General features: G+C 39.6%; 1 protein-coding gene across 3 annotated transcripts in view; it reads right to left on the bottom strand.

Annotated features, from left to right (window-relative positions):
- Nucleotides 1-14,291, bottom strand: part of RASA3 (RAS p21 protein activator 3) — a 178,456-nt gene that overhangs the window by 76,599 nt on the left and 87,566 nt on the right. For all 3 annotated transcript variants that reach the window (XM_071744238.1, XM_071744243.1, XM_071744247.1), the window contains exon 3: nucleotides 5,438-5,541. In XM_071744238.1, the coding sequence (XP_071600339.1) occupies nucleotides 5,438-5,541 (104 nt within the window). The remainder of the gene's footprint in view (nucleotides 1-5,437; nucleotides 5,542-14,291) is intronic.

Genomic DNA, 14,291 nt, shown 5'->3' on the forward strand with positions numbered 1-14,291 from the left:
GTTCATAGCTTTTTGAGGCTTGTCACTGTGGGACAGTCATCTGTTTCCTTTATTCCAACAGTAGCTATATTTATACCATACTGAGTAGCTATTATTTCCATGTCATCCAACAGTACATCACAAAAACAGTAAACCAAGTTGTGACTGCTGCCTAAGCCACAGTCAGGGTGGAGGAAACAGAAGAACACAATTTTCTATTAAAATCTTCATCTCTGCCTCATGTTGTATTTGAAGATCTTTCCTCCACTTAGCTAGAAAGAAGCATAGCTTAATAGAGATGAATATTTTTCAATTTTTTTTAAAACCAATAAAATAATCAGAAGATGATGCTTCAGCTACATTAGGCAACAGTTGCCTAATAACAGTAGATTGCTTGCTTGGACATTTGGTAATGAATGGTGACAATTCTACAAACACACCTCCTCAGTTTTGGAAGTACTCATTAAGAAAAGCAGAGTCACATTAAACATGCAAGCCTTACAACTTCAGTTCCAGAGTGTTTGCCTTCTGTAAGACTGTCCAGGAGCTATGATTTGGTTTCATCTACTTTTGTCCAAAGCAGCTAAGTTTAATTACCTCTGAAGGCAAGTCTGTTCTATTGTCTTGCTTTGGCTCAGCTCATCTCTTTTAAGCAGGCAGACAGTTACAGCCTGCCAGGATACAGTGGCCTCAAGAGTTTCAATTTGTTGGAGAACACACCTAATAATCTCTATGAAAGTGACTTACTCAAATTATAGTACATGTAATTAACAGAATCACTTGCTAGTTTTCTCACTACTGCTCCTTCACTGAAAAGCTCAGGCATTTCACTTCTGCACTTTATGAAGTAACATTCTGTCCCATCAGCATCCCTGACCAAGCCTCCACCACAAACCTTCAGAACCAAGTTCTTATTCCCCACTGCAGTATGGGAGCCAAGACTTGATACAGTGAATTTACTTCTTCCCCTCAGAACTTGACAGGAGGTGCATTTTGTTCTGTTCAGGTTCCTGCTTGACACAGATGTTGGCAAGTCAGTTACATTCATCTGTTACCAAAACAAAGTAAGTGGGAAAGTTGGGGGAAAAAAACCCGAACCAACAACAACAAAAGTAAAATAAAAAAAATTAAAAAAACCCACAACACAAAAATACCCAAAAAACAAATACCAAAAAAAAAACAAGCCCAAAAAACACAACCAAACAAAACCAAATAAAATAAAAAGCCACCAAAACCAACCACCACCACCAACAACAACATAAAAATAACTAACGTGTTTTGTGATTTAAATAAATTATAAATAATCTTGTATTTGTCACCTGAAGGGCATATGATACTCTCTGTGTGTTAAATGACTTGGTGTGGCACATTTCCTGTTTTTTGAACTGATCTGTATGTTCCAAGTCACAGTCTAGCAGCCTGCACTGTTCATTACACACCTAAGAGAATACCAGCTCAGGGCATATCATAGAGATGTTTTTCTTCATAAAGTCTAGCTCAGTTTTAAAGGGTGAGAAAAGCCTTCTGTCCCATCATATTAGCACAGTTTGCCTCATTCAACATTTCCAAAAAGCTAAAAACTAAATACCAAAACAAATTCATTAAAGAACATATATTCACATTTACCTTATTTAGCTGCACTACTATCCTAATATTCCTTCTACTGCATCTAGCCAGAGGTATCTTTTTTCCCCCTCTTACTCCTGAAGGGGTATCAGTTGACAGTTTTTCACCTTAACCCCACCTCCTCAGTGCTTTTGTCATTGTAACAAGATGGAAATAGCTATCCTATGTACTATACAGACACATTTCATGAAATTGGCCTACTACTTCTATTTGATCATTTGAAATCAAACAGATCTAATTTTAAATGGAATTTGCCACTACTTTCACTAGTTCATTTCCTATTCATCATGTCCCAAACACTATATAAAATCATAGAATCACGGAATGTTAGGTTGGAACAAGATCTCAAGGGTCATCTGGTCACACCCTTCTGTTATTATTTTTATGTAAGATGTCTCAGCATCCCATCGAGCTGGGACTAAAATATTTCCAAAGTAGGGGAATCCACCACTTCCCCTGGGAGACCATTCCAATGTCTGACTGTCCTCACAGTGAAAAATTTTCCTCTTGTGTTCAATCAGAATCTCCCCAGGAGCAACTTGTGCCCATTGCCCCTTGGCTTGTCCATGTGACTCCTCGTAAACAGGGAGTCTCCAGCTTCTTTGTAGCTGCCCTTTAAGCACTGGAACACTGTAAAAAGGTCTCCTCTGAGCCTTCTCAAGGCTGAACAGACCCAGTTCTTTCAGCCTCAAATCAGTATTATAAACCCTCACCAAGTAACAGTCAAGACAAAGAATATCAATTAAACAACAACTTCAGACTAATTTACTTCCACAGTAACTGTATATTTGTTGCATTTTTTCTAAAAAATACAAATTATATTTCAGATCCACTGAGCTCTGTATTTTCTTCACTGTATTTGCATTTCAACCAGCATCCAAGATTCTTCCAAGACATGGTTGTTCAAGAGTTGTATCTGTTAGCTAACAAATTTTAGATGACTTAGCAAATTATGATTAGGAAAATGCAACTGTAATAAGCAAACATGCGAACTCTAAGATATGTTTATCTGCACAATTCTCCCATCCTGTATGCCAAAATATTACAGTACATTCCACAATGTATCTTCTATTCATGTGTTTCAGTTTCTGAATTTGTTTGGTTCTCCTCAGATGTTTCTGTCAGAGGTTTTGGGGTTTGGGGTTTTTTTTCATTTTCTCACCCCCCTTCCTTCCGCTTTTGGTGGCTTGAGCATCCTCATCTGTCACACATTGAGTTGCATTTTGGATGTTAAAGAATTCACTATCACAAACTTGTCCCTCATATTTGAAGAAATAAAAGCATGCCTACTTGGAGCTCCAGTCCCTCTGGAAATCAATATTATGAAACAAAGAGCAAGTTCTGGTAATCCTAAATAGTGATTCTAAAGGAACTCTGCCAGTCAGCCATCTTCAAAAATTCAAATTCTCACCACTTTGACACACATGCACTGTCTTGAAACCCCCTCAAACCAGCCAAACAAACAATGTCAACAGATGTCTAAAACAGGCCAGACCACACAGGAAACACAGGCAAATTCACAAGCTCAGTAATATCTCAACTTAAAATTAGTCTCCCTGGATGGAAGACCCAACTCCCCTCCCTGAGAAAGTTCAGTGCTGGATGAGTCCGGGTAACCACATTTTCCTCGGCAGAAGCATCTCATGATGATACAATATAACAAGTGATCTCTGTAATGCAAACAAAGGGTCCCTATTTACAGAATTTAGCAGTTCCGTGGAAAAGAGCTTATTCTAGCATTACTCTGAACAAGCGTTTTTTGTAAGGACCTCTTCCAAAACTCCCTGGCTGAAACCTCTTCAGGAAAAGGTCTCTTAAGACCAAGCTGAAGATACACATAAAGCAGATATTATCACATATCTTAATATTGCAGATGTTATCATATATCTAAATATTACAGGTATATTGCAGACATATGTATCCAAATATTACAGACTTTGTTCAAGTGTGATAGTTCCCTTTCTCAAAACAACTCCACTGATTAACTTTGCTGCTGCTGACTTCTGTTCAATAGAAACTGCTGAAAATAACCCACTGCTCTCTTCCCAGAATATTTTCCCATTACAAGCAGGGCTCAGAGTCACTATCAAAGTGACAGTAATTCTGGATTTTGTTCTTCTCTTCATTGCTACGTATCACATTTCCAGGTCTTTGAAATGCTCTTCAAAATAAATCTGTGATAAGGAGGGAGGGGAAAACTCAGACTACAACTGCTGATATGCACTGTTAAATCTCAATGTGAACAGTTAACACTGAAGTTTTGACTCCTAGTGTTACATCAGTATAGTAACACACCAGTCTGCCCTACCTGTGGATTCTGCAATGCATACAAAAGTCAATACTGCCTTTTAATGAAGAGTGAAAAATAGAAAGCTGATCAAGCATTCAAGCAAGCAGAAGTCTCTTTGTATCTCCAGCAAGTCCTTTGTTTCACAAACTGCTCAGTACCTTTGAGACAAGATTAGTCTCACAGTTTCTGAAGAGTTCCCCTCTCAGATCAGACCTTGATTATATTAAGAACTTAGAAAATAGAGAAAAGAGAACAATTTGTAGTTCTCTATCTGCAATTTCATGGGTCTGGCTTGTGTTAAGTGTTTAGAGACCCTTGTTCCAAGAAAGTGAGAAAAGTCTTGAGCAAGAGAAATCCTAATCCATGGCCTGGTCACAGGTAACTGCAGCTGCAGGAAGTAGATGACACACATGAGATCAAAAAACTTATCAGTTGAAAGGAGGTATTACTTTCATATTAAGGGAACTATATATTAGAGAGCCCAAAAAGCTTTCCAAAAACTCACTCAAAAATTGGGAACTGACCCACTCTCTCTCCAGAATACTAGATGCTGTACACACAAGCTCACTTGGGGACAAAGACAATGATTACCCAGTTTCCTAGATCATATTTAAAAGGTAAACAAATATTTAAGAAAAAGCTAGTGACTCTATGTTAAACTAATGTCATGTAAGGAGATATATGAAGAGAGCTGCACCACTACCCCATGCATTTAACATCATGCATTTTACAGCATTATGCAAACTGTTGCTCAACATCTAACATCCTCCCTACAAGCTCTGTGAGGACATACACACCTCATTGATACCTGTAGTCATATTAATACAGGAATTAGAAAAAATGGTAGACATATATGAATCATTTCAAAAGCAAGAGAAAAAACTGACAAAAAATAGTTACAATGACTTAAGGTAGAAATGTCCCCGACAATAACAACCAGGCTTTCACAAGATTTTTATCTCTGAGGAGATAAATGAAGTGTCATGCAGTTTGCTGCAGGAGAAATGCATAGCAAATAATACCTGGAAAAGCAGATGTCTTGCCCATGTCAAACAGGCACTGGCAGTCTCACAGAGCTATTCTGTAGGCAACAGCTTTTTCTGATACTCTCTAAAAATTGTCATCATGGTACTGTGGATAACTAGGACTAGTAGCTATTACTCTGTATATTATTAAAGTAATCCTAGTTTAGCAATATTGCATGCAGGTAACTGTAATGAGCCCTGGAAAACTGCAAGACTAAAGGTCTTGCATTTAAAAAAAAATGCAGTGACAAATTATATTGCCAACATTCAAATATTGTTTTATTGCCTTTTTCAGCTAAACTACACTCCACATCTACTCTTGTAAGAGACAACATTTCCCTCCCAGCCTGTTTTAGAATACTGAAGGTGTTTTTATCACTGGACAAAAAAGAACAATACTGATCAGTACTTACCATTGTCAATGTCAATCCTATCAAGACCCTAACTCATAAGACTACAAACAATCAGAGCTAAAATCCAAAAGAAGTTGTAAAGAACATAATTTATGACCACATACCTATGATGGAATCCCTGCGAAAAACATCTCTGTCAAAAATATAAAATGACAGATGGCGAAAGGTCCGAGGAATTTCACAGTAAAAGTCTTCTCCATAGAAGGGGCTGCATAAACAAACACAAAACAAAACACACACAAACACATACACACACATAAAGAAAGAAATTAGTGTTGATATTCTGGAGGAGTCACTGTGTTTATAGTTCACACCCAGAAACACCACTCTGGACTGTGACTGTCTTTCCTGTCCATCAATGTGGACCTTCAAGCAATGTTCCACTTTGTCTCTTCCCACCCATTTCAAATGCCCACAAAACAAGACTTCTTAACCTGGAAAGCAAAACAAAACAAAACAAAAAACCCAAACAAAAACAACCCAGATGCTTCTTTTTATCTGGAGGACACGTGTTCCTAAATAAAGAGGCCAGAGACCACATTATTCCTGAACACCCAGTGCCTTGAAGGGTGGAGAGAAGCCTTTGTTGCCACACTCTGCTTACAATAGACCATTATAACAGAGATCACAAAAGAATACACATGAACAGGATGAACAAAAGTGTGTGGCTCATGGCATATATTTACTTTAAAAAATGCCTACGGCCATTCCCTCTTTCTTCATCCCCTGCAAATTTTCTTATTTAAAGTCAGTCAAGTTCAGCCAACTGATGGTAAATAAGCCTTGGAGCTGCCATATCAGGTTGTTACCTGATGGAACCACTTATCTATCCATTTTTGCTTACTGGGCTTGTATAGAACAAATTATTTTGCAATAAGACAAAATTTAAAAAAAAAAAATAAATACTACCTCTGCATGAAAAGCTCTTTAAAGACTTGAGGGGCTTTCTTTGGATCCTACCAATTTAAATGGGGAAAAAAAAAAGTCTCAGACACCTAGCATTAACCTCTTTAGTTTCTCTCTATCCAATTATATGGTTAAGGATTTACTCCTAATGAACTATTAAGCACATATCAATATTATTTATTAATTGAGAGATCTACCATTTCACACACTTTTCATTCCAAGTCACTCATGCTTCAGTAGATCAAAATGAGTGGATACAATTTGAGTGATATGAATTAATACAGTAAGCACTGCTGATGTAGACATAAAAATAAATCTAATTCCAACAGGCTGACAGCCAGCGGGTTTTTTTCTTGCCCAATTTAAGATCTCATTGTCCTGGCTAAGCATAAAAATGGGAGACAGAATTGTGCTGAAGCTGTAATTGTTACCAAAGGCTTTTCAAGTTAGAAAACTAGATATCCAAATATTAATAGTTCCTTCCACTAAACTTAAACCTTGTCAGGAGAGATAGTTCCCTTGGCTTCTCTCAGGATATTTTACATCATTATAGAGTTTTGCTTGTATTTCTAGCTACAGTAAAAACAGTCCCCCAGAACTGCCACATTTCCTCAAAGAGCCAGCTGACAAGTCTCACCCAAACACACAGGCACTGCAAATTATCTAAGCTCCCCGTGTTTGCATGGGATATGCCACATTAATTTCATGAAGTCCAGTGACATCACTTAATATTCAATAAGAATATTATTTAAGTCACTACTCCACCAACCACATGGAAGAACACATATCCGACAAATAATGAAGGCCAACGTGAACCCATAGGTTAAACTTCCACCATCACAAAAGTTTTCCATTCCTTGAAACAAATTCACTCAGCTGTAAGTTACAACAATGAGCCCCACTCAGTCATTTGTATTGATGAAAGCAGGGGAGAAAAATCTAACAGCTAGAAACAGCAGCACTTTGACTTTGTCCCAGCTCCCCCTCTGCTTCTCCACTCTCAGTTATGTCCCCTTCACCCATTCTGCTTCAAGGGCCTTTTATTTATCATCAAGAATTCAGGCACAAAAGGCACAAGTTCTTCAGCTTCTACCAAACTAGGAACTGGCTGTCCCAGTAGCCACGCTTTGGCTGGCAGTCCCCAGGGCCTCATTTTATATACATCACTTAGTGAGGGTTTTTACACACAGGTTTACCCCAAGGGGGCTACACAAATGCAAAAATATTGCCCAAATACCTACTGCATTATATACTATATACGAACTCCGTTCATCCATAAAATTGTCCTTTCTGATGGAAGAACACAATGGATTAATTCACTCACTAATGACCTTAGAATGAAATGATACTTAATGAACTGTGGGTTGTATACCCAATTCTCTGTCAAGCCTCTGGGAAGCTTCAGTATACTGGAAGTCTAAATGCAATGTAAATACAATACTTCACTGCACATGCTTTAATTCAGCTCAGCTGATTCTGGGGGAAATCAGTAGGGAAAACACTCCAGCTGGGCCTTTGGCAACTCCTGTATTGATATTTTTCACTGGTGGTGGTCAGGGGTAGAAGATAACTAAGACCACACCACAGCAAAAGAAATATAAGATTCAGAAAAGCAGAGTGGACAACAGGAAGCATCTAGCCAAATGCACGGTAACAGAAAGGGATTTTTTAACAGAAGAAATGCTCTGAAGGCTGACTTTGCCATACAGGGACCACATCAGGTCACTACCTGACCACAGGCACAGGGCTTATTGGCCTGAGCAGCACCTGCTGGCTGGTTTTCTTCATTTTTTCTGCATTATTTGTGGAAACTGCCAACAGGAGAGAAGTTTTGCTTTGCTTTTTGCCTCTGAGACCTAGTAGCCCTTGTAAATTCCCAGCCTCTCATCACTCAGGTAGCACCCCTGAGGCACACCACGTTCTTAATTAATATAAGCAAGCAGATTTCCAACACGAGTGCCCTCACTCTGCCCTGGATAATTAGCCAGCAAAGTTTTAACTGTAAGAATACACACTAAGATAAAGCTGACATTCTCCCACCCCAATCTTCTGTAGCTCTGCAGGAACAGTATCTTCTTTCTGAAGGAATCAAAAGTAACTACACAAATACTTCCAGCTTCCACTTAAATGTGTGCTTTCCCTCCATGTATCTCTTCAGAACAGTACTCGCTTTGTCTCCCACCCAGACCCAAAAAGCAAGAGGTCACAGCAGTCAAACCCCATGATTTATTTCCCAAGCTAACTTATCTTGAGTGTGAGCCCCAGGGCTCCAGAGAGGTTTTTCCAAAAGAACAGCTAAATCCCTCCCACAGTGTCCTCCCAAAAGCCAGAATCAGCCTGATAGGGCTTCAGCAAGTACTTTTATTTTGACATAGCAATTAATAAAAAGCAGCAGCATCTGCCTACACAGCCCTCAGGAGTCTGACAAGATTCTCCAAAACAAATACTAGAACTAGCCTGGCTAAAAAACTTGGGAATCTTTCAGAACCAAGTGAGTTCGGATTCAATTCTCAGGTTTTGAGTTACAGTTAATTCCCTGTAGATTAATCAACCATATGGCTCAGGAGAAATTTTAGTAATTCAAAGAAGAGGAGAAATAAGGAGGACTCCCTCCCCAACCTTGCACCATAGGCTGGTGTCATTAGTTCACTTTCTTCTGGACTTCAAAGAAGTGACAGGATGTAACTGATGAGACTAGGACCCTGCAAGGACAGAAACAGTGCACCTCCACTGTAAATGCAATTCACCTCTTTCCAAGCCGAATATAAAAGCATTTTCAAACCCAGCTTCTTCAATGAAGACTTCTAAGTTTAGAACAGTTTTAATAATTTCTTTTTAGTTTTGCTATCACAGGCACGAGATGAGTAGCCAGGCTCCCATCAACTACTCTTCAGTTATGAAATGGGGCTTATTCTCTTGTTTCCCTTGATGGGACTGGACTCTATAGAGAAAAGACCTATACCAATTTTTAAACCCTTGAATCAAGCTTTCAGACACACAAGGACCTGACTCTGTAGCTATCTACTCCACATACCCTCAGCTTCACACCCCTTTTCTCAGCTCTTTTTCAGTAGGTACCCATCACTTTGCTATGCTCTGAACAAGGGGAGCTCTGCCTCAGCAGTCCTCTTCTCATCAAGTGTGGGGCTTTCTCACTACATGTTTTATGCACCTCCTACTACCAGCACATACAAAATCCCTCCTCAGGACACTTTCTGTAGGATACTTCCACAGCTCTTGTGATAGAAGAGACACACACACAAAAAACCAGTCAAGTAAAAGAATAAATAAAAGTGAAATGGATTCAAATCTTCAGGCACAGTCCCCTCTCACCAAAATCTTGCTTGTTCCAAATGTTCACAGGAGCAGGAATACCAGGAAATCAAACCCAAAAAGTTCCCTCTGGATATTGCTTCATTCACATACAGCTGTCCAGCTTAGAGCCCTTCCCATTTCGAGGTATCTGTTTTTTAATCTCTTCTAATGTGTTTTTTGGCAATGAGTATTTTCAGGAGGAGACAGGGAGGAAGAGAAACAAATTACTGTGTAGGATCAAGTGGAATGAAAGCAAATAAAGAAGAGAATCTTCATTTCAAACATGATGAATGGGAACTTCTTCCCCAAGAAAAGGTTCAAAATTCATCACTTTTACATGTTTTACTAAACTCCAGAGGCATTGGAGTTGCAACTTTCATTCCATAGCTTCAGCTGTCTACAAAAATCACCGTAAATACTATAAATAGAAAGGAAAAGACTTAATAATACAAATTTCAGTGCAGAAACGTTTCTACATAGAAACATAGTTTCAAGTTGTGTTGCAAAACCTTAGGCTTGTTTCTCAATACTTAGGATTCGCTAATGCAGTTTAGTTTTTCGTTTGGCACCAGTACTCCAGTGGATGAAGTGAAAGAGTTGCACATTGAATAATAATGAAACTCCTCAAACCCCAATTCTTTGTGCATGGATTTTTTTTTTTTTAACTGCTTTTGTGATTGAAACTAAGGACTATTAACATGCCACAGACATCTCCACATCCTCTGACTATTTTAAACGGTTTAGAAATACTGGATTCATCCTGCTGCATGAACTGGAGACCAGAGTTCACAGCGCCATGTGAGTGGGAAGCAAAATCAGTCTGTACAAAGGAGTACAGTTGTTTGTTTCTACTACTGAGCTTTTTCTGCTCCTTGGCTAATACGTTTTATACTATGTTTTGCAGTGGACGTAAAGGGAGTGGGGTAGAGAAGAGAAGGTTTATTCAAAGCAGGCACAGCAAGCCAAATAAAATCTGAATGCACTTCAGTCTCCTACTAGACACAGAGCCGCAAGACAACAGGCAAGTAGCACAGGCTCTGTAGGAGCCAAGGGTGGCAGATGTCATCGTAGCTTCCTTACACAATTTATTAAAAATACCTAGTATTATATTTAAAGCACAGACTTGGCAGAGGACGTGCAGCAGGAAGTATATGGCACAGAAGGCAACATCTAAATACGAACATACCACTTATGCCCACTGTTAAGAGTACAGGCTGCAGTCTTCCAGACATTCACTAAGCTTCAGCGAATTTTTCTGTGTGTCACTGTGCAGACACCCAGATGGACAACGCTGCATTACAGAGCCACAAACACTCCTACCACACAGAGAAAAAAATACCAAGCAGTGTGCATTTTCTCAGCCCTGTGCTCAGAAAAGACACACAGACACATGAGCTATAGTTATCCTGCTCACTTGACAGTTACTGGTTTGGCTCAATGAGGCTTACAGGGATTATGATAACTTTAAGCAGCAGCCATTTGGCCCCTACTCACCTCCCAAAATATTCTGTAAGATGACACACACAAACAACAGAAGTCACATTACAGCTGCACTTACTTTTTTTTTTTTTTTTTTTGTGATCACTCAAAGCACTCTACAAACACCAACAATTGTTACTCACATGGGTGGCTTTTCATGGGGATAAACACTGTCATTCATAAACACTGCCTTGGGTCTCAAGGTTCACTTCATTCTCTTCTTTCTATTAACTACTGCTTCCCCCATAGTGCCTTTTCCAGCTGTATAACTTCCCTACACAACCACATAGTCCTTGCCTTCAATAATATCTCTGATCAGGCTGAAGTTGCACCCAGACCCATCTTACCCCTTTTCCTCTTAGAGGCTTGCAATGTTTCAGAATTGAAGTGTATTGATATTAGCAATTCAAGGTACAGTTGGATGTGATCAAGTGAAGAAGACAGCAGGCAGGACACTGAGGAGTGACCTGGGAGCATGCAGGAGAAAAGATGCTGAACATGCAACACCATCCAGCTCAAGGACTCTTTAGTTAAGGCCTCCTGGCTGAGGAAGGCTGTTATTTCAAGAAGGTGAGCTGACAACATAAGAATACGGAGGTAGCTAGTGGAACTGACTCAGATACAATAGCTCATTTTTGGCAACACTCCAACTAAGGGAAACAAATTTGTATTTAGAATTTGAGAAATGGCCTGGATCCAAGATGTTATCAGAATAGGAGAGAAGTTTAGCTATGCAGCAATGAACTCCAAACATTGGAAAATAAAGGGCTTAAGCAAGCATAGAATGAAAAGAGCAACAACATTAAAAATGGCAGTAGAATTACAGAGAATAAGTTCTGAGAGCTACTGACTTAATTTGTTACCTGACCTAACACTAAAACAAAGACACAGCAACCTCTCATTAAAGATAACATAGTCTTAACTGCGAATTTACAGCACATTTCACTATACGCTCACGAGCAGACTGCAGACTTGTGGCTCTGTTACCTTCACTGGAGACTAGCAACAAAACCAAAAACAAACAAACAAAAACTAGTGGTGGGCAAAGAGCCTCTGGCTTCATTTGATGTTTCATTCAGGCTTTGATCACTATGTTTAGCACGTGAAAAATTCCTCAGTGAAACAGTGGAGAACGAAATAATCACAGACTCGAGACGCTTGGCTCGTCTCTCTCAAGCACACACTGTCAGCCATTTGATTCTTAACATACGACAGTTTTTGCCTCTTTATTCATATCCTTGAAACAAATTTAGAGATGTCACATTCCTTCCATTCTTCACCTATGATTTGAGAAGCTGCCTTGATTTCCTGTTGCAGCTGACACTGCCCTTTAAGTGAATGGAAACATTTTATGCAAACGGCAGAGGCAAAGTCTTGGCGCCAACAAGCCAAGAAAGTTTATCCTTAGGGAAGATCTGCACCTAGGAGTAAGTACAGAGTGGTGGAGCCTGAAGCTACTCAGGGGGGAATCTAAATAGTTGGTTCACCAAAGGAAATTATTAGGCAAAATTCCTGTCAGGCTGCCTACTTGCAGCTCCGAACTTAAGAGAGTTTTTAGATCTGTGCTCTTAAAAAAAAGAAAGGCATTTCTCATGTATTTCTTAGGACAAAAAATACAGAAGTCCTTGCAACATACATCTTTGCTGGGTCATATGAAAGGGATCCAATTCTATTCAGTGCCTTTGTGGATTATGGCAATATAAATATTGAACAACAAATAGAAAACAGAGAAGCACATTAAATCCTGGCTCTAACTGACCTCTCCCTCATATCTTATGACTTGCATGTGACCTTCCTAGAATTTACCAAAAGCTTGTGCCAAGGAGTTTATGAAAACAGTGCTGCTTGAAGAGTTCAAGAGTCTCTTCCTGGGAACCTGGAGAGCTTGCTCTGACCAACCCACGCGTGCCCTGTGCTTCTCCAAAGATCCCCAGAGAAGTCGGAAGACTCTGAACAGCCCCACATAAACACTACTTTTGTATTGTTCTGTGGTTTCATAGAAAGGCATCCTCATGTTGTAACCCTTGTTTCAGTCAGATGCTACCTAATTATCCTCACAGCAGTCCTTAAAATCTTCCAGCACAAGGCAACAGTGCCACAATCCAGAAGCCAACAGAGCCTGGCTGGCAGGAATGATTTAAGTTCCTGATCATAATTTATATGCCCCACCTGACTGCTGAACAGAGAAGTTAAGGTTCACCATGCTGGCTCCTCTCCATTTTTGAGATGTAAACTTAGGGCACCAGGCTCACACAGATTCTCTTCAGAGCACCAGTAAGGTCACCAGACTGGGCAACAGGAGGTTCTGGTTCAGGCTCTGTTGATTTAAGAGCTTGCTGCTCTCAGCAGTCTTCTCATGCCTATGCCAAAGCCTAATAAAAGAAAAATCTGTTGCAGAAGATTAGGACAGAGCTCAGGGAAGCAACACCTTTTGCTGTCCCAGTATAAAAAAAACATAGGAGATCATGAGTCAGTCTAAAGACTCTGACACAGATATTCCAAGAAAGCCAGAACTGAACATTTATCCAAGTCCCTCTGGGAAGGAGGGATAACTGCTTCCTTTCTCCCATTTGCCAGTTCTATTTAAGCTTTCCATCAGGAGAAGGCCTGCCTGAAAAAAGCATATATTTCTGCAGTGGCTTGATGGAAACATAATGAAGCTCAAACAAGTGATTTTTTTTTTTAACAAGAAAACCCACCAGAAATCACTTCTTGAATTCCCAAGTACACAACAGAGTGTTTCAGTATGATGTTAATTATAAGTCTTTTCATGCAGATAAAAAGCCATTTTACCCAGAGACACTGGAAAAGTTAGGCTTCTCCAGGACAAATCTGAATGAGAAGACATTTCAGTGCCAGTATTGCTAAGGCTGCATACAAAAAAAACTTCCAATTTAGACACTCACACAAAGCATTTTGTTTTTCATAGAATACATGAAAATAATTTTTTAAGCTTAATGGAAGATGGGGAAGTCACTACTAAAAGCAAAAATACAGGGGATTCTTATAACTAACTTTATAGCAAGCCAGCCCCATGGCAGCCATGATGTGACAGAAGTGAAAAATAGTCAACAGAGCAGAACAACAGAGCAGAGCCAGTGCTCTTCCTTTCTAACTACAGTCACAGGCTGTGTCACCCACTTCAGTGCCAGCCATGTAGATGCTGAGGCAGGATTTGATTGTATTAATCATGCACTGGCCCAGCTTTACATCCCTGCTCCCATCTAACATCACGTATCATGGCAGTGATACCTGAGA

Source organism: Heliangelus exortis, chromosome 1 (assembly GCF_036169615.1).
Source record: "Heliangelus exortis chromosome 1, bHelExo1.hap1, whole genome shotgun sequence".
Lineage (NCBI taxonomy): Eukaryota > Metazoa > Chordata > Aves > Apodiformes > Trochilidae > Heliangelus > Heliangelus exortis.